General features: G+C 46.0%; 4 protein-coding genes across 4 annotated transcripts; 1 reads left to right on the plus strand and 3 right to left on the minus strand.

Moving 5' to 3' along the window:
• Window positions 1-1,035: 1,035 nt before the first annotated feature.
• LOC127765197 (uncharacterized) lies at window positions 1,036-9,831 on the plus strand. The gene is made up of 8 exons (XM_052290047.1): window positions 1,036-1,469; window positions 2,887-3,626; window positions 4,441-5,795; window positions 6,929-6,990; window positions 7,074-7,674; window positions 7,759-7,840; window positions 9,341-9,388; window positions 9,490-9,831. Exons 1-8 carry the CDS (start codon window positions 1,118-1,120, stop codon window positions 9,691-9,693), a joined length of 3,444 nt encoding a protein of 1,147 aa, XP_052146007.1. The 5' UTR covers window positions 1,036-1,117; the 3' UTR covers window positions 9,694-9,831.
• Window positions 9,832-9,961: 130 nt separating this feature from the next.
• On the minus strand, window positions 9,962-11,495 carry LOC127765215 (serpin-Z1). Its single transcript, XM_052290070.1, has 2 exons — window positions 10,972-11,495; window positions 9,962-10,842 (listed from the first exon to the last, which is right to left on the minus strand). Exons 1-2 carry the CDS (start codon window positions 11,380-11,382, stop codon window positions 10,018-10,020), a joined length of 1,236 nt encoding a protein of 411 aa, XP_052146030.1. The 5' UTR covers window positions 11,383-11,495; the 3' UTR covers window positions 9,962-10,017.
• A 303-nt stretch (window positions 11,496-11,798) lies between these two features.
• On the minus strand, window positions 11,799-14,778 carry LOC127765206 (uncharacterized). The gene is made up of 3 exons (XM_052290058.1): window positions 14,646-14,778; window positions 12,532-14,531; window positions 11,799-12,334 (listed from the first exon to the last, which is right to left on the minus strand). Exons 1-3 carry the CDS (start codon window positions 14,674-14,676, stop codon window positions 12,242-12,244), a joined length of 2,124 nt encoding a protein of 707 aa, XP_052146018.1. The 5' UTR covers window positions 14,677-14,778; the 3' UTR covers window positions 11,799-12,241.
• Window positions 14,779-18,727: 3,949 nt separating this feature from the next.
• On the minus strand, window positions 18,728-19,867 carry LOC127759918 (probable calcium-binding protein CML41). Its single transcript, XM_052284131.1, has one exon. The coding sequence runs from the start codon at window positions 19,782-19,784 to the stop codon at window positions 19,122-19,124; it is 663 nt and encodes a 220-aa protein (XP_052140091.1). The 5' UTR covers window positions 19,785-19,867; the 3' UTR covers window positions 18,728-19,121.
• Between the last annotated feature and the right edge of the window lie 358 nt (window positions 19,868-20,225).

Below are 20,225 nucleotides of genomic sequence, written 5' to 3' on the forward strand. Positions count from 1 at the left end.
CTGGTTGTTGCTTTTTTTATTGATTTAGATCTAAGATCTCCCTTTTCTATCATGTAAGAAATATTGTTTGTTGTTTTTCTCATCGATTTTAGATCCAGCGCCAGGCAGCCGCGGGCGGCTGGCGGAATCGCCACGACGCATGGTTGCTGTCCCCGAGGATCTCCACCGCGCTCCACGAGAGGTTGGCCACGCTCCTCCCTAAAAGGAGCAACTGCCTTGGCTCCGGCCACGGTTGGGTCGTTGTCTACGACCCGATCTTCTACAAGCCGTAGTTCCGCCTCGTCAATCCCCTCATTGGCAGCGAGCCCCAGCTCGGCCTCCGCGGCGTGTAGCCGCCGCCCGGCAGCACCCTCCACCGCCAACACCACCGCCCGCAGGTGCCAGCACCGCACCTCCTCCAGCCCACTGCCCATCACCACGCCGCCGCCCACCTCCCCGCCCCTGTGCGCTGCTCGGTGAGAGAGAAGAGAGAGGAGAGGGAGGAAGAGGAGTATGATAAGTGGGACCCACATTTTTTGTAATAAATAATTTGCTGACTGGATTGCCACGCGTACGCCACGTAGGACAAAAACGCTCCGGATTGGGTTGTGGGGGGATAATTTGTCCGGTATTTTAAGTTTAGGGTGAGTAATATCTGGTTTTCGGGTTTAGGGCGGTAATTCGGTCGACCGCGATAGTTTAGGGGGTAATTCGTACTTTTTCCTAAGTATTTTTTTACCCAAACTAACGTAAGCGCAAATTTTATCTTACCAGTTCACCATAAATCCATTATAATCATGTACCCCGTCCCATAATATAAGGGATTTTAGACGTATGTAACATATTCTAAGACTATGAATCTGGACGCATCCCTCTAAATTCTAAGGTAGTTCTACTTTCTCTATTTTATAATGTAAGACATTTTAGATTTATTACATTATGAAATGGATATGGCGTGGAGTGTTTCATTGCTAGTAGGAGTAACAGATTCCTAGTATCTGTCCGTTTGCCATTACACCACACAGGCACACATGCCACACACCACACCACAGGCCACACACGACTGAACTGACGGGGAGTCATCAAACGGACTACGGAGTTGACACTGTAGACTCCTCTCCCCCGCGTCGCCCCGATCATGGCGTCGTCGGCGGAGCCGCCGCCGAAGAAGCGGAGGCTCGTCGAGGTCCATGTCCCGTCCCCGGCCCCGAGCCCCTCCTCCTCCTCCGCTCCCGCGCCGGCCTCGCCACGGTCCCCGGTCCCGCCCCCTCCGGGCGTGCCGCCGCCGCCGCCGCCTCCCCCACAAACCCTAGCCGCCGCCGCCGCCTCCCCGCGGCCGGAGGAGGCCGTACGCAAGCGCCGCAACAGGGAGGAGCTGCGGGGCCTCTTCGAGTGCTACCGCCGCATCCGCCTCTGCGTGGAGCGCAAGGACGCGCGCCTCCTGCCCGAGCTCGAGCAGGTGTACCTCTCGCTCATCGCCAGCTCTCGAGGTGCATGGACTCTCCCCTCCCACTCACGCTTCATCAAGATAGTGCAATTGGAAAGTGCCGAAATTCGTATAGCGAGTCGATGTGGCGTTTTCTCGATACCACTCTACGCTCGAAGCTAGTAGAATTTAGTTCTGATCCGTCTCTAATCTCGATTGATGGTTATTACTTATTACTTGAGCACCTCGTTCCTATTTTGCTTGCTCCGTTGTGTGTTTGTGTTAATCAGGTGAGGGAAAGCAGAAGGCTTGCATGGGTGTTGGATTATATCATTAGAGGAAGTATACAGTGGTTAATGGTGACTAAAAGGATGCTTTACTGCCAGCATATTATAGTGAAATAGATTTATGGATCCATAATCCATATGAGCTGCCATGGGAATAAAATGTCCAGCAACAAATTTCACATGATTAACCTGTTCTGTACTCCTGCCCCGTGTGTAGTTTGAAACTTTAATCTACTTGGTTAGGTCTTAGGTCAACAAGCTGTGTACGTATTTGATCCAGGCTCACAATAGAGAGGCATGTGCTTGGGAGATGTACTGTAGGGCGTAGGCACTACTTATTTACCTGTTCGGAAGTAGTTCCTGAGAATAATTCTTAGTCACATGCTTGCGACCAACAGTATGGAAATTATTGTTGGTGTATCCACAACTGGTTCATCACCACGACTGATTTAAAGGAGCACCTGTTTGTTTATCGATCCTTAGAGCTTTTGTTGGCCTTACTAGTGATGAACTCCTATCAAAATCAGTGTCCAACTGTATTTATTGATTGTATGCTTGTGTGAATCATAAGCATGCATCACAAAAGGATAACAAATATATTAAATCCAGGTTTCCAAGTTAATAAAAAAACAGAAGCAAAAGTTGATCAAATAATACTGCATCACTGATGTAAAACTGAAGTAAGTTCGTGGGGTATCGACATTTTGATCATCACATGTTAACCAACAACATAGAAAAAAACTGCTTAGGGTTAAATGCTCTTTATATTTGGAAACTTAATCTCACATGTTTGAGCTTATCTAGCGATGCTCGAATTTTCTTTTGGCAGCATTCATGTTTCTGTACTCTTTCAGTTATATTTTTACCAATTTGATTAACAGAGAATGGAACTTTTGGAGGTTGAATATCTCTAGGAGAGTTATTGTAGCAACCTAATTTGCCAAGTTATCTTAAGACGATGATCATATAAAACTTGAATTGTTTTTCATTTATCACTTAGCTTTTATTTGTAGCATCGGACTGAAAGACTCTGACGTTGTGAAGTTCCGTGTGTTTAATAGAGAAATTAATTAATGTAATCACTGGGGCATGTAGGTACTTGATTACATGGATAAAACTTCATATATTGAAAGCAATTACTGTCTTACCATGCTTAAAAACCATCCTCATCATTTTCCCTTACCTTCGATGCAGGTTGTACAAGCGTTCAACGTATTTTAGCTGACTTGATTCCTCAATATGCCTCATACTGCCCTACTGCACTTGAGGCAGCTACCAAAGTTTCCATCAACATGTATAAATGGAACCTGGCCATTGTAACAAGAGGGGAAGATGTGGATGGTGTGGCATACCAGACTGCTAGGGCTTGTATTCTTGGCTTAACTGACATATGCTCCACAGCATCCTGTGAAGCACCCAAATCATCTGTTTTAACAGGAATCTGCTCTGCAGTTTATATTACTGTCCTCACATTCTTCATTTCAACATTTGATGGGAAGGATATCTATCACATAGGCTCAAGAAAACTTCTAAATCTTCAGGACCCTGTGGAGCTGTTAGACATTCTAAAGCAGGATTCAGGGGGTGACAACCAACAGGCAGACGACTGTTTAGTTGAACTGAGAGCACTTTCATTGCTATGCATATTTCTTTTATTTCCAGAGAACATACTAGATGCCTGTTTTGCGCTGATTGCTTCTGCAGAAGATGTAAACAGAGAAGGATTGTACTTTCTAAAGCAGCTAACCTGCCATCTGAACAGTGGTATCATAACTGATGCTCTCGATGTTCAGGGGGATGGAGTCTCCCAGTGTACAGGAATGGACGTAGATCATCCTAGCACCAAAGAATCTGTTGATTCCAATCTATCTTCTCATAGCGTTGGTGTTTCAGGAAGTTCTATGTTGCAGCCAAATGAGTGTTACATGACAATGGTATGGACCACTATTGATTGATGAAGCATTTTAACCTTTCGGTCAAGTACTTTTGAATTTTTCCCATTAGAAATGATGATGGGTTCTAGCATATAAAGTCAATTACTAAGCACCAATTTGATAGTGGTTATATTAGTTGCCCATTTATTTCGCATTTCACCAATAGGATGGTTGGGTTATGGACAGTCAAATGAGTACCGATGTTCATTTCCTTATCCATGATAAGGATCTGCACACACTTAGGCTAAAAGTAAGCCAGAAGGTTTCAAAGTTATAAGCTAGATTTGCTATAACAAAGATATATATATTATCAGTGTGTTTCAAAGTGCCTATTTTATGTGCAACTTGTTAATCACTTTCCTAACTGTGCTGCCTTTCTGACCCTTCATTACTGTTGGGTGTTGCACGAGGCCTTTTGGTTAGCTCATTCTTCTGTGTGGAAATTCATTTCAGTGAAAGTTGGCAATGGATTCATTTGAGTGAAATGCATTTGCATTTTTGCTAGCCATTATTCATTACTCTTTGACTCTGACATAAATATTGATCAAATGGTTTGTTTTGTCATTAATTCAACAAATTATGGGGGCAAGGAAATTTTATGCGCCCAGGATGAGTATTATGAGCGTATATTAATATATGATATACAGATTGCCATGCAATAAACAATTATTTTATAAATGTGTTATCCTTAAGGGGTCTTTTTTTTTTGCAATTTTTCACTTAATTATATGTGGTAAAAGACTGTTATGTAGTTTCACTCATTAGTGTTCTTTATGTTTATTTATCTAATGTTATTACTAGGTTTCACTTGCAGGCCATCTCTAGGCATCCATCTTTGAAAGGCTGGATATTATTGAGGTACAAAAAGCTGTGTGATTCCTGTAGAACTGATGTGGTTTCAGAGGTATCATCGTGTTTAAGTGTTTTGGGCTCTTTAACACAACTTGAAGACAATAAAAGTCACATGGGCAGTGAATCATCAGTGCTGGACAAGATTGATGAAAATTCAGGGGGGTATTTGCAACCCAATAAATTGGCATGTTCATATGAACAGAGAATGCTTTTGAAAACTGATATCGCTGATAGATATGGAGGGAAAACTGTGCAGAATAAGAATGCACAGATGGTGCATACTGATGAGGTGAAAACTGAGAAGTTAGCAGATGTCAAACTCGATGTCTGCAAGCAAGGAAATGTAATTTCTGATGCAGGGCATCAAGCTGCAAGACTTGATATGCACACACCAAAATCAACACATGATTCTGCTGGGGGAGCTGCAACTCTCACTTCTCCGGGGCAGAATTTTGGAAAGGCGAAGCATTCATATTCAGAACCATCTGATCTTTATGGTGCTCATTTCTCGAGGGATGTGATTTCAGTTTCAAAGGAACTTTGGATTGGTTCACTGGGAAATAGTGCTGCAGAGTCACTAGTTAGATCGAAATTTGAGGAGTTTGGCCCCTTAGCAAACTTCTTATTTTATCCCCCAAAGAATTTTGCCTTGGTTGAGTACGGGAACATAATGCATGCTGTTCATGCATATGGATGTATGCAGGGTTCCTCTGTTTGGTGTGGTGGTCTCCAAATAAGGTATTTAGATAGACTTATAGGCAGCAAGGGATTTGCTAGTGGTATAGCTGTTGGTGAAAGTCGTCATATTTATGTTGCTAAAGTTAAGAACAAAAAAGATAAAGATGAGGTGTTTGATGAATTAAAGGCTGCAGGGTTGAAGAGGCCATGTAGCTTTACAGATATTTCCAGTGAAAATGCTTTGCTTCTTGAATTTGAGACAGCAACTGATGCAGCTGCTGCAAAAGCCCATATTAGGCGCCAGCTTCATCCAGATGTCTGTTCCCAGGACAAGAATACTTCTGGTCATGAACTTTTTGTGCGGAACATAGACAATTCAGTCCCTGACATGGAGTTTATCAATGCATTTTCACGATTTGGTGAGGTCATAAGGTGGCAGTTCAATAAGCTTGATGGGAACTGCTTGATAGATTATAGATCACCTAATGCTGCTGCCACTGCAAAATCTCACCTGCATGGTGCAAGATTTGGGCTGAAGTCAATTAGTGTTGAATCAAGATCTGTGCATGATAAAACTTTGTCGCCTTCTGTTCCAATGCTAGCCCCGAGTGTTTCTGACAGCAGTCACCATGAGATCAGGTTAGCTCAACCTTTTCTTATCTTCTTAATCCTGTACAGATATAACCATGGTTGATGGTTGCAACAGTTCTAAAACTTGTATATTTTTTTTATCATAGCTCCCAAAGTGTGCTAAGTCGGTCTGTTGTTAATGCAACTTTTCTAGACCTGGTCAATGCAATTTGGAGTCATCCCATGATTTGTACGATCATATGCAGTGGGTGGTATTGGTTTGCATATGTCATCGATCTATTTGTGCACCTGTTTTATTAGCATGTTATTTTTTTTCCAGCTATCTTGAATCTTGTGAAAATGCACTGTTAGAATGTAGGATGCTATCGCTGATTTGACATACCTATTTTTTGCTGATTTAGGCTCTGTTGGATTTTTTGGGTATTGGGCCATTTAGTACCCATCCTTTATTTTTGGTGCTGCAGCCTCCTATCCTGTATGTGCAACTATGCATGTATCTGTATATACTTTGGCGCTCGTATGTCAAATACTGATATAATGTCAAACTTCCAAAGTGCTACTGACCTACCATTACATGGTTGTTCCTTCACTGCTTAGTCCCTAGTTGTTTGCTGGTGCCTTATGTGCATTGTATCATGCTAGTGGCTGCTTTTTCAAATATAAAGCTTCATACATATAGCCGGTATTTCCATTAGCTTTGCCTTTGATTGCATTTCTCCAACTGCATGAAAGTCTTTTTATAGGTTTTACATGCACTAATATTGACGTCAAGCAGGCCTGTGGACAAAAATTTCGTCATCTTAGGCTTTCATATATCAGTGCCACCTGATGATCGTGAAATTATTTGGTTAAGGCTGCAACCTGCAGAATGTAAAAAATATATGGTCTCTGTAACATGGGTTTTTTTTTTCCATGTGGGTATGTCAAGCTTAAATATTTTCCAGAATACTGATTTGTATGTCTTCCCTTTCCATTGAGCTCATGGTAGAACATTATGTCAACTAGTGTTGTTTGTTATGCTGCTCTTTACGATCTGCTTATATTTTAGTAATTTGTATACCTAAATTAAGGTTTTGAGTGCTTGAAAGTCATTTGTTGCTTGCACCTTGGGAGTATCACATTGCCGCTGTATGCAATTGATTGTTTAATTTTACACATCTATGAAACAATCAAATCTGCAGGAATCCAAGGGTTTCAGGGTATAATGCAGGCTTCACAGTACCAACAGAGCGACCAATTTATGGTAAGTCTAGTATTCTTTAATTTAACAAATTTTGCGAGTTTGTGCATGAGTTGGCTCCATGTAACAGTATGGTTGACATGCAGGTCCATCGGCTCCCAGAGCTCCACAAGGCATCCTTCCATGCCCACCTGTTTCTGCACACCGTGGTCCTGTAATACCACCGCCGCCTATTCAAACTTCTTTTGTCCGTCCTGTATATCCTGGTCCAGGAAGTCCGTGGGAAAATACTACCCCAAATCCATCCTTCAGTCACGCTTCTCCTCGAATGATGCCTGGAAGTAGCTTCCGTATGAATCCACCTGCTCCTCTTCCTTTTATACCATCTTCTGTTACCCCTCTTACACAGTTTCCTGGAGGTTCAGCACAGCAGTCTGAGAAAAGGCCACCTCCACCTCCACCTCCACCAAATGTAGCCCCCCCACCATTTACTCGTCAAGATATACCACCCCCACCACCATCTCCACCACCACTACCTATTACTCAGCCACCTTCTGTGCCACCACCCCCAAATTCCCCTCCTCCGCTTCAACCTGCTACTGACCCTTCTGACTCACAAAAGCAACGTTCTCATCCTCGATGGCAGGGCTCTCTTTCAAAAAGTGGTTTACATTACTGTTCAATCTATGCAAGTAGAATAGAGTTGGATGCTTGTAGATATGAACATGCAGTTTCTGAACCGACAGGGTAAGAGATACATCAATCCAGCCTACACATTCTATTATTACAACATTACATATTCTCCTAAAACATTCTTGTTTGCACATTTAGGTGGCCTTCAAGATTAGATGTGACAAAGCGAACGGATTACCAACATGTGAAGACAACTTTCTCCAATACTCCACCTAGCAAAGTAAGACTCTAGAAGGCCATGTACTATTTCAGAAATACTTCTAGCCTAGTGTAATTTTACAGTTTAAGTAGTCTCACCATAATTCAGTCTCTTTTTTTCTGTTGGCATAACTTTTCTGAAGACTGTTCTTGTATTTTCACCAATCATGCTTTATAGTTGTGTGTTTATACCATGTTCCATCTAAACTGCACCATGAGAACATTTCTACATTTTGTCCTTGATATATATGAATTTAGGTGCCAGGATCCTCAGCATTGATGCTTGTTAATTTGGCACAAGTTCATTGCATAAGGGATCTCCATTTTATCATCTTGGTTTTATTTGAGATGATTGAGCTAAAATTAAGTAATAAGTGAATATTTTATACCTGGATGTAAGGGAATAACTATTTTGAGATTTTTTTTAATAAATGCAGTGCTAATACTTCTATGTTGTTTTTAAATTGAAATTCTTGATATTTAATTCAGCTAATGGTGCATGGTCATATCTCTGAACTTGAAATCTGGCAAATAGCATCTTTTGCTATTTAGTTCAGTTCACTATGTATGCATGAAAAGCAGCAGATCGTTAGGAATGGGATGGTGCTACTAGAAGTTACCCCCTATTAAGCCATAAGCCGTGAGCAGCTAATTTATAGCCGATTGTGCGGTCAATGATGCTAAGCCACTTGTAGGTTAGCATGGCTATGTTTCAGATGTGGAAGTTGATATGTCAATGAATTTTCTTTGGAGTACAATTTAAGTACTTGCTCATTGTGGGGCAAATGCGTCCATATAACGATTTATCTAGATTAAACAGAAAGGTTTTTAATATATTAAGAGTAAATTTCACATTGGGCGACATATTTTGACCAAGATTTCATAATGGACTAAGGTTAAATCATTGTTTTCACTTAACACCATACATCTTACATAAGTTTTCAGTTTGGACTAGGGGTGAGCAAAGCAAGGGAATGTGAGAAAACTTCATATGATTTACACATGGATAATTATAAAAGGCAAAATTTTATGTTTTCTTCCTTATTTTTAGTGTGAGTGGTAATTAACTCTTTTCTAGTATTTTATTTTTATTCATTTGCCCCTATGTATAGATCATTTTGTGCCACTTTTAAACATGTTTGCATCATTATTTTAGTGTGATTTGCTGAACAAAGTTGTTTTGTGATTTTCTATTTCTTTCTAAAGATATTTATCTTAATACTATGGAACTAAAAATGATGATTTGAACTAGCTTTTCTCTGACAACTTCCATTGATTTGCTCAACCCTAGTCCAAAGTGCCAACTAGTGCAAAGATATGTGGTGCTAAGTGAAAAGGTTGGGTTGGCCCTTGCCCATTGTGAAACTTTGGTCAAAACATATGGTGCAATGTGAAATTTACTCATATATTAATGATGGGGCTGATGTATTTCAGTGTGGTGCAGAGAGAAAATCTCGAGCTACTTTTATCTATCGCATCTTGCAGGGGAATAATGTTTACTGTTTGTTATTTCACTTTGCAGAGAGAGGTCTGTCGGCTATTACCCTGTTCGAATGGTGATCAGAAAGGGGTATGATTTTATTATATACACTGCCAACCCCACTACCTGAATATCTATTTTTATATGAAACCACATTAACCCTTCACTACTTATGTGTGTTTATCTTGCAGTTCCGGGATTTTATATCCTATCTGAAACAGAGAGAATGCGCCGGTGTGATCAAGATTCCATCTGTCAAGCCATTGTGGTCAAGGCTACTATTTATCCTTCCTCCCACGCCTGAGGCCTGTGGGATGCTAGAACTTCCGCCCCATCCGACCGAATGCCTAATTGCACTGATTTTGCCAAAGGAGACGACTGCTGAAGCGACCTAACATGATTGTCGCGTGGACACATTCCGTAACCTCGTTGCTTCCAGTTTCGTGCACAGTAAACAATTTTGCATGAATGATACTAAGTTCCTACAGCTGCTTATGAATAATATGCTTCCAGTTTCGTGCACAGTTAACAAATTTTCATGTTTTCTTTTGACGAGACACCAATACTGTACTTATTCCTTTTGCTGCATAACTGATATATAGTTGCTACAATATCACAGAATTGACCGGTGATCCGGAATTTTTACACACAAAGATCACTACAGGGACATGATCTGACGAACCGCTCCGTGTTCTCTGCTTACTTCACCACATCGGAATCTAGGTCGAGGACGAAGGATTGGTGACTTGCCCGGCGAAGACCACCACGCCGGTGAGGTCCTCCTTGATCAGGAACATGAAGGGGTGGTCGGCGACGAAGTCCACGACGTGAACCGGCGCCGATGGCGCCGCGCAGCCAAGGGTCATGACGACGGCGGTCGCCGCCGCCGCCTCGGTGCCTTCCTCGTTCACCTCGACGAAGGACTCGTGGTAGACGGCCGACACGACGATCTTCTCCGCCTCCGGCGATGACTCCACCATCTCCGACAGGTCGGCGCCGGGGTACTCGAACGGCAGGCGCAGCCCGAGCTGTCGCAGCGTCTCCGCCGCGTTCGTCTTGTACGACAGGGTGAACCTCGGCACCATGAAGGCGCCCACGGGGACCTTCTCCGTCAGGGCGGCGGAGCTCTCGATCAGCGCCGCCGGGTCGGAGCACAGCTTGCGCAGCATGTCAGGCAGGCCGTGGCGCTCGTCGGGGAGGTAGATGTACATCGAGAAGAGGCGGCCGGTGTCGCGGCCGCGGCCGCGGCCGCCGCGCGCGTACGGGAGCCTGAGGACCTTGTAGCCGGCGCGGCAGGCGATGTACTGCCACTTGCCGCTCGACATGAACGGCGCGGAGACATGGCCGCCGTCGGGGAGGTAGAAGACGTCGTCGCTCGTGGACCGGGCGTCGAACTTGCTCTCCCAGTCGCCCTTGAAGTAGAGCGCGTTGCCGAGGACGGCCGGCGTCGCGCGGTCCACGGCGTCTTTGGGCAGGAAGTCCTTGATCCGGCCGGCCGTCGCGCTCTCGAACCACTCGTTGATCTCCCGCCTCGCTTCCTCTAGCTGTACGTGCATCCATCGACCAAGAGAGATTATATCGTAATTTTTGCGGCAAGAACCAAAATATTTCGATGGATGGATGAATCACATGGAGATGGAGGAGAGGTTTGTTAGTCAGGCGCGGGGGCTCACCTTGTCTCGGAAGGACACCGGGCGCGCCTCCGCGCGGTACTTGTCGGCGACGACGCGCGCGTACGCGGCCTTGAGGCGGAGCGCGGCGTCGACCCAGACGCCGTTGGCGAACCGCACCTTGGGCCCGCCGCGGTCATCGCCGGGGCCGCTGTCGTCGGCGAGGGAGCACAGCGCGACGTGGGACGCGAGCGCCGCGTGGGCGGGGCCACCCGCGGGGCCGAGGAAGGCGACGATCTGGTCGAGCGTTTCGCCGCGGGCCCCCGCGCCGAGGAGCGCCAGCGCCGCGTGGAGCGAGAGCGGGGAGACGGCCAGGTTTTTGTCGCCGCCGCCGCCGCGTGGGGCGCGCGCGAGGTGGCCGAGCAGGCGCATGGCCATGGCTGTCTCGTCCCGGACGGCCTCCGCGAGCTCCATGGCTGAGCGGCCTCTCGAGACGGTGGGGTTTTTCTTGGATTTTTGGTTGTTGTTGTTGTGTGTGTGTGTTTGCGTTGCGGCGGGTGTTTTTTTCTCTCTTTTGTACCGTGAAATGGTGGGATTGGGATTCGGTGACATTCCCCGTGACATGTCCCAGTCCGGAATGGTGAGTGTGTTGGGCGCGGGAGGTTGTGCCGCGTCGCGTGGATGGGACGCTTCGGGATAATGTTGTTGCCAATTCCAGGGTTCCACTTCCACATACGGCTGTGTTTTTTTAGAGAGAACAGTGTACAGGTGGTTTTGGATTAGGTCCCTCGCATTGACATGAAAATTGAAATAAAATCCGTGGGCTGTGAAGATATGGTTAGTTATACTCCCAGTCCGCTCTAATCCATAGAGTTAGCCATACCTACTACACTAATAAATACCCAGGTAAACAGTAATAATCCTTTGTTACTGGTACATCAATCGACTGACCAACTCTTCTCAAAGTCTTTACACGGCGCATTAAGCGATCAGCAGATTCAGAAGCATATTGATTGACTCAATTAGGTAAACCAGGACACAACCATATATCCAATACATCCATCAGTTACAGGTTTTTACCGTCAGGAGTAGAAAATGAGTAGTACATGAACATCAAAGCATCATGAATATAGCGAATGAGATTCCGCGGGTACTTTGAGAGAAGAGGACTAAATGAGTTATTACTGCAGTCTTGTACGTCAACTAACTTGCGAAGTGCTACAGAAGAAAAGCTAACTTGCTTGGGTAACAGCCAGGAGTTGTAGTCCCGAAACTCTCTCCACTCCACAGTAAGGATCAGCATCTGTTGACAGTGTTAATGTGTCATTCTGGCTCAAGGAGAAGTCACCCGGTTAAGGAGACGATTTGAGCGTCTCAATGGAGTTGGCGTGGTAACATCCTTCTTCTCCACCTTTGCAGCATTTTCCTGATGCAGAAAACAAAAGGAAGTGAATAAGTAGCACTGCTACCCACAGCTCGATATTGTGTACTAAAACAAATGCTTGACCATTATGGAAACATATTAATGTCAGCAGTATGATGATAAAAGACTTATCTAAGCATCTGAACACTATGTGTAGCCTGTAGGTGTAAAGATAAGTGTTTGAGGACACTGAATTTTACCTCCTTTTTCGTTTTTCGAGCACTAGGGCTTTTAATTGCTGTAGTTTCCTTCTGCATCTTCACCACATCTTTTCTCAGAGTTACTGATGGTTCCTGAACTGCAACATCCCCAGCATGTTCATTTGATCCTTTCCGGGAGCTTCCTCTTGAGCTACTTGCATCCACAAGTGAGAACTCCCCAAGCAATGCCACCACTGGAGGTCTCGAGCTGTCAATGTCTCTACGGCCAACAGAATAGCTGTCTGGAATCCTAGCACTGCCAGCATCATCTTGGTGAACTTTCTGAGGACGATTCCCGGAATCAATCTGCTTGGGCAGTGGAAATTGCACAGCATTATTGAGGTTGACAGATGACACTGGTATGGGCTCTGGCAATGGCACCTGTTCCCTGAAGCTGGCAAATAGGTCAGGCTTGTGCAAAGGTGATAGTGTAGGGATCTTCAAATTGACAGGCGGTTCTACTTTGGGAACTGTCAGTTGCACAGGTTGTAGCACAGATTGTGGTGAAGGGAGCACTGGCAATCTTGGATTTGGAGCTAAAGGGGATTGTTCAAGCCTACGTGTTGACACTGATGCACCCTTAGGAGACCTCTGGAAACACTTGAGCATAGCAGCTGCAATTGCAAATGCTGCAACAGAAAAGCACGCCAAGATCTCCATCAAGTGAAGTTTTATTGAAGGCCACAGTGATTTTACCATAGCTACTATTGCCTTTGCAGCTGCAGCTGGATTCTCATACTCCAATAGCTCGGTTGCCTGATCCAATCTGTCATTTTCCAGGCCCTCTCCATCATACCCTACCTCGTTGTTTTCTTGTTCTATTGTCTTCTCCATGGAGGCCAACTGCTGGGAGTGTTGCGAGTGATCCTCCCCTGCCTCCTCCTGATGAACTAACCCTGACTCTCCCTCCACCATATCAGCGGTGTAGGTTGAACCAATGGAATCTGCAGTGACATTTTCATTCAGGCTTACAACTTCACCCAATTGCTCGGCATTCTCAGAGGTTGCAACCATCAATTCACTCAGTTGAAAATCTTCCTTGGAATTCTGCACATCCTCCACGGCTCTGTCCCCAATTTGGCATGTAAATTCTCCGAATGGAACATTTGGGCATGAATCTGCCAAACCCATCGCAGCAATCGCCATGAAGTTTTTACGAGAACCACCCATGGGGCCATACAGTTGGGCTGCATTTTCACTGCCGTTGGGCACAGTTTGATCTGTAGCTTCTTCAAACACATGATGTGAACCCATCATCTCAGTTGCTCGCAACTCCAGAGAACCTACTTGATGAGCGCTAGCATCATGCACGCTCCCAGTTGTTCCAGCAAAATCGAGCCCCATTTGTGAGGTAGGAAAGGGAGAGGAGCTCATACAATAGATGTAGCAGCAAGAGCAGGCCGCGGCGACGAGCAGAAGAAGCAGCCGCCGTGCCCACCCACCACGAGGAGACGGAATCTCAATCTCCTCCTCCTCGGCGTCGGCGCGGTCGAGACCACGAGGAGACGGAATCTCAATCTCCTCCTCCTTGGCGTCGGCGCGGTCGAGTTCGGCTTCGCCGCCTCTCACCGACGACCCGGAGGACACGCACTCCGAGGGGGTGGGGGTGGGGGTGGCCGAGGTGGCACTGGACGACTCGTCCTCCGCCTCGCGCTCCAGCCGGAGGAGGATCTCGCGGCGCTTCTCGGGGTTGTAGCGCAGGAACTCCGGCCGCGGCGTGGTGTAGTTCGTCTTCGGGTCGTACGGCCCCTGGCCGCGGCAGGAGAGCGACGGCGGGCTCGTCGCGGGCTTCGCCTGGGAGAAGAACGGCGGCGGCGACGCGGCCTCCCCGCTCCCGTCGCCTCCGCCGTTCCTCTCACCCAGCACCTTCTTCCTCTCCAGAGACGCGGTCCACTCCGCCACGGCACCGAGACGCCCCGGATTCTCGCTCCACGCCCTCACGTTCTCGTCCGCCTCCGCGTCCCTTCGCCTCGTCGCCATGGGACTTCCTCGCGGGGAACCTGCACACGGCGCGTAAAAGCGGATTGAGCGACGAAGCAACCGAAAATTGAGGGGAATTATACGCGGAGAGGAGACTTAGATTAGATTAGATCCGGGCGGCAGCACCCACTCACCATGCGGAAGAACTCGCTTGGGCAAATCCATGGCGGCGAGGGGGTTGATTTGATGGTTCGGAGCGGCGGCGGGTGTCGATTCGGGGGGGTGGGATGATGGGGAGATGGGAAGAGACGGTGGCTTGGGGATTTGAACCGGTTTGGATCTTGCCGACCGTTGGAGCCGGCGATGCGGTTTTTATACGCGCGCCGTGTGACACTCGTCATGAGTCCGGACGACGGTCGAGCCGCACGTGTTGTGTCGTGCAAGTAGCCGAGTAGGAGTACACTCTTGTCCTCTGATCGTGCAGGAACAGCGAGCTGAGCATTCGGAGAATTGCAGAGAAATTGCTCAGAAACACAAGGATTCTATTAGGAGAAGTTTCTATTAGGAGAAGTTTGCACTGTTTATATCTCATCCTAAAATTTTTCACCCTATCATATCAAACATTTGAACACCTTTATAAAATATTAAATATAGGCTTAAAAAACTAATTATACAAATTACGACTAATTTGTGATACAAATCTTTTAAGCCTAATTGCTACATGATTTGACAATGTAGCACTACAGTAAACATTTTCTAATGACGTATTAATTAGGCTTAATAAATTTGTCTCACGGTTTACTGACGGATTCTGTAATTAGTTTTTTTTAATGTCCGAACACCCCATGCAACACCCTATATAAAACCCGATGTGACACGCTAAAACTTTATACCCCTTATCTAAACACCCCTTACTCCTACCTTATCTTTCCCAAAATAAATAAACATTTTTTTACAACAGCTAAACATCCATTACCTACCTTTAGAAACCAAGCCTTCCCAAAATAAATAAACATTTTTTTTTACAACAGCTAAACCCAAGGCAACAGTACACACGCTGATTTAAGTAAAAGAAAAATAGTACACACGCTGATTTAAGTTAAAAAAAACACTACACACGCTGGGGTTAGCAGCTAACCAGCAAGTCTCATATGGCCTGTTTAGATACTCCAAAATAGTAAAACTTTTGACATTTTGGAGTATTTTTTGTTATTTTAAATCTAAACACTAATAGTAAAAGGTGGCAATTTGACATTTGGCATTTGCTAGTTCATGGTAGCAAATTTTGCTAAAAAGTGCTCTGGGACCACACCCTCTCTCTCTTTTTCTCTCTCTTTAGTGCTAAAATGACAACTTTAAGATGCATCTAAACACCAACTAGTACTTTTGCAATGCCAATTTTGTTGTCACCAAAACTTTTGCAATTTGCTATTTCCCATTCCAGGCCCTAAAAAAAAAGGGAGCTCCTCCCCCACCAAAGTTTATATCATATAGCAACCTAGTAAGGAGTATCTCTGTTCACAACATCGACACAACCTCAAACTCAGCCTATAGCTTATAAGGCATGGCCAACGCAAGGGATACCCTCAAGTGCCAACTAGGATGGGGCAACACCCCCTAAAAAGCTAATTAATTTCCCACGGTGCAAGTTGCTTCATGTGGTAGTCTCGTTTTTTATTTCAGCCCCTAGTGTTTTTCACTTTAGTACTCACAATTTTCCAATTTACTAGCAATGATGCCCGTGCGTTGCAACGGGTAAAGGTAATTTTAATCATGTATGCTGGTGGAAAAAAATAAAGGAATCATAATCATAATAATAATATTAATAAAATAAAATTGCAGTGACCTTTGGTCAAAAAGATAAAAATATATAATTAATTTTCTATTAATTCCATTAGCAAAAAATAATATAATACGAAGTAGGAAAAGTTATTCTCAAATTTTAGCAATTTTCAAAAGGCTTAAATAGAGCAAACTAATTATATAAATGAAAACAAATTTAATCACCTAAATAAAACAATTAGACTTGTAATTGAAAATCTGTTGCCAGTTCAGTTAAACATGAGCCTGCGGGTGTGTGTGATATATATCTCTCACTCGTATGTCGTGATCTTTTTTTTTTTGACATAGAAAAAATGCACGTGCGTTGCGATGGGTAATTAAAATTATAAGAAATATAAAAACATTATATGATTAAGGTTTAGTTTTACATGATATGAGCTCTTTAAGAAAATATATTTATAATGAAATAAAAAAGTTCAGCTGAAGTGACCTAAAGTGAACTTGTTTCATACGGAGCGTACACGTGGTCCATGAGGCGGCCCAATAGTGTGGGCGGCCTGGGAATAGAATCGGGTAAGAACAACTTAAACGACCTAAAGTGAACTTATTCCGTGTGGGCGGCCTGGGAATGGCGTTCGGCCTGACACGGGAGAAGCTAGAACCGTCCGATCTGATAGACGGTCATCCCGACCTATATAAAAGTTCAACAGCCCAAACCCTAACCCTAAAACATTTCCCCTCCCCCCCTCTCTCAAAACAATGTGGCGGCGGCCCGACATCCGACATCCCTGCGACGGCGGTGGCGGTTCAGCAGCGGCGACGACGACACCCTCCCCTTCCGGTGTCGGCGTTTTCTTAGTGTTCTTGAATCTGATCTTGTATTTTTGTAGTAGTGTTTTCTTTAGAATTTAGGTCCAAATTTGATGCGGTCTCTCATTTTTTTTCTTTCTTTTTTTATTTTTTGCCATCGGAGAGGGATTAAAGCGGGATCGATCGCACGTGCGATGGAATTTTTTTATGGACGAAAACTATAACCCATAAGCCATACAAATTTTTTTAATTAGGAATATATAGATATTGAATCGGACTTTCCTTTTTTTTTTCATTTTTTCGCCCTTTTTTCGTTACTACGGATGTCAGAAACGTCTTTAATTTTTTTTTACCGCGTCACATATAATTAGATTCGATTTTTTTCGCCCGATTTCTTTTTCACGCTTTTTTTTTCACGGATGGACGATGGAAATACTTTTTAATTTTTAAGTAGTAGAGATAGAGATACAGATAGAGATAGAGATAGAGATAGAGAAAGAGAAACGGAAAACTTTTTTCGCAACTTATTTTTTGGAATCGGACAAAAAAAAATTTTACACTTGTTTTTTACCGCGTCGATGGAATCGGATTCGATTTTTTTTTTACCACGCCATGTCACATATAATAGGATTCGATTTTCTTTGGAATCGGACATGTACTTTTTTCTTTTTGACCCTTTTCTTTACCGCGTCGACAGAGTCGGATTCATTTAATTTTTTTTCCTTTTTTCACCCTTTTTTACCGTGTAGACCGAGTCAGATTCGTTTCTATTTTTTCCTTTTTTTCGTCCCTACTTTTTTTTTGATCGGACTCATTTTTTTTCTTTTTTTCCCTTCTTTCGCCCTTTTTATCGGACATGTTTGGTTTTTTTTCACACGGTTTTTTTCGCCCGCAGATTTTTTTCGTCTGTTTTTTTATCGGACATAGTTTTTTTTGGTCCGGTTTTTTTCGCACGGTTTTTTTTCTCCCACGGTTTTTTTAGGACGATGGAAGCAACTCTTGTTTTTTAAGTAAAAAAATAGAGATATAGAAGTTCAAATTTTACGCTAAACACCTAAAAATACAGAAATTAATATAAAATCTCTCCTCCCTCCCCTTTTTCCTACCAACACCCCAAAATCCCCTCTCCCCACGCCGTCCTACTTCACCATTCGAGCTCCGCCGAGCTCCTCCACCCTCTTCCCTCTGCTCGAGCTCTCCTCCTCGGCGGCATCGCGGCCTCTCCTCTCTTCTTCCCTCCCCGGCGGCGACTCTCCTCTCCCTCTCCATCTTCTTCTCGGGGTAGGAGCAACAACGACGCGGGGCGACGGCTTGGGGTGAGGCATCTCCCCAACGCGGCTCCTTGCCCGTTCCTCGCCCAAAAACAACGATAAGCTGATGAAACTACCTGGCCCTATGCTGCGTGTCGCGGCACTCTGCCAAGGTGTGGTATCGATCAAGCTGGCGTGAATATTCGTCTCAGGAGAGATGAGACCACGCTCCAGCATGGAGCGTTGGCTATGGCCTCAGAAAGAATGCTGTCGGTTTTGTAAACCCTGACTAATGACTTTAGCTCAACCAGGGCACCCGTACCCTCTGCAAGACACAAGGAGCCTCACGAAAGCACGACCTCGACTAAGGCGAAGTCACGGACTCTTGGCATGGCGAGCCAAAGCAACTCGTGGCATCGGTGCACCGATCAGTGGAAGAAGACAAAACAGACACTGCCCCTAGCTAGAGGTACAAGGGAATTTTTTTTACTAGTACTCATGCTGGCTTCGTGTTAAACAAAGCACAGCTAAATTGCTAAGGCGTCCCGCGTTCGTGCACCATATACATAGATCGACCGATCGAAGCAGACAACCGTACGACGCCGCGCCGCGCGCGGCGTGCACGCACGCACGCACATCGATACGATCACGCGACCAAAACACACACTCCATCTCATAGTCACAGCCGGCCTCCCACAACCCGCACGAACACGTACACAACAGCACACACACGAACAGACACGATCGAACCCGCGGAGGCAAATTTCCTCGTGACGACGCGGCGACGGACGGCGCGCGCGGAACACGCACGCACGGCGGAGCTATAGCTTAGTCTTGGCTCATCATGCGGTGGAAGTCGTGGAAGTCGAGCTCGCCGTCGCCGTCGTCGTCGTAGGCGCTTATCATGGCCTCGCACTCGGCGACGGACGCCTCGTCGCCGAGCTGGCTGAGCACGCGCTGCAGCCCGCGCGGCGTGATCCTCCCGGACCCCTTCACCGCCTCGAAAGCCCCGAACGCGCGCCGCAGGTCCTCCCGCTCCTCCTCCTCCCCGCCCTTCCGCTCCACGATCCGCACGAAGTCCTCGAACGCCAGCATCAGCCCGCCACCGCCGCCGCCGCTCTCGCCGCCGCCCGCCGCGCCGTCGAGCCCCATCGCCGCGGCGGCGGCGGCGGCGGCGCCGGAGTCGTCGCCCATGGACGCGAAGAACTCGCGGAGCTCGTCGCCGGAGATCCGCCCGTCCATGTCGCGGTCGAAGTGGCGGAAGATCTCCCGGAGCTCCGCCAGGCGGTCGCGCTCCCTCCCCCGGGACGTCCCCGCCGACGACGACGCCGACGAGGAGAACGACCTCGCGCCGACGCCCGTGGGGGACTCCGGCGGCGAGACGGCCGTGGCCTTGCACTGCCCGCACGCCAGCAGGCTGGGCAGGCTCAGCTTGAAGCTCCCCTTCGGCGACAGGCGCCTCGACGGCTTGGAGACCTCGACGCCCGCCATTAGCAAGAGAGAGCTGGATTTATGCGAAGCTAGCTAAGCTTTCACTTACTTAGGATTCCCGAGCTTAGCTAGTGAGGAGGCAGCGTGAGTGTGCGAGCGTATATATAGCGGAGGAAGGCGCGAGACTCGCAATGCGAAGTGCTGTATTTTACGGCGGCCGGCAGCACGCAGCAGGGGAAGTTTCACCCTACTTTTTCTGTTTTTTCTTGCTTTCCGTCAGAAGGATCGACCGATCCAATGGCCCATCAGTCCATGCATGTGTGGCGAGTTAGTCACCAATGGTCACTAGCAGGTAACAGCCAGAAAAGTTTGTTTGTTTTCCGCTCTTTTTAATGAGAAATGACTCGTTCTAAATAACAGAAAGTGATTGAGGTTCCGAATGAAGTGACAATCACTAGCTAGAAATCAAACCAGAATAACCATACGTAGAAGCATAAATAT

Source organism: Oryza glaberrima, chromosome 1 (assembly GCF_000147395.1).
Source record: "Oryza glaberrima chromosome 1, OglaRS2, whole genome shotgun sequence".
Classification (NCBI taxonomy): Eukaryota; Viridiplantae; Streptophyta; class Magnoliopsida; order Poales; family Poaceae; genus Oryza; species Oryza glaberrima.

Excerpts from the sequence above, each read along its gene's own strand:
- LOC127765197 (XM_052290047.1), top strand. The coding sequence starts at position 1,118 with ATGGCGTCGTCGGCGGAGCCGCCGCCGAAGAAGCGGAGGCTCGTCGAG. Across the intron at positions 3,627-4,440 it reads ATGAGTGTTACATGACAATG|GCCATCTCTAGGCATCCATC; the intron begins GTATGGACCACT and ends TTTCACTTGCAG. Across the intron at positions 7,675-7,758 it reads GCAGTTTCTGAACCGACAGG|GTGGCCTTCAAGATTAGATG; the intron begins GTAAGAGATACA and ends TTGCACATTTAG.
- LOC127765215 (XM_052290070.1), bottom strand. The coding sequence starts at position 11,382 with ATGGAGCTCGCGGAGGCCGTCCGGGACGAGACAGCCATGGCCATGCGC. Across the intron at positions 10,843-10,971 it reads CGGTGTCCTTCCGAGACAAG|CTAGAGGAAGCGAGGCGGGA; the intron begins GTGAGCCCCCGC and ends ATGCACGTACAG.
- LOC127765206 (XM_052290058.1), bottom strand. The coding sequence starts at position 14,676 with ATGGATTTGCCCAAGCGAGTTCTTCCGCATG. Across the intron at positions 14,532-14,645 it reads CAAGCGAGTTCTTCCGCATG|GTTCCCCGCGAGGAAGTCCC; the intron begins GTGAGTGGGTGC and ends CGCCGTGTGCAG. Across the intron at positions 12,335-12,531 it reads CTCGAAAAACGAAAAAGGAG|GAAAATGCTGCAAAGGTGGA; the intron begins GTAAAATTCAGT and ends TTTCTGCATCAG.
- LOC127759918 (XM_052284131.1), bottom strand. The coding sequence starts at position 19,784 with ATGGCGGGCGTCGAGGTCTCCAAGCCGTCGAGGCGCCTGTCGCCGAAG.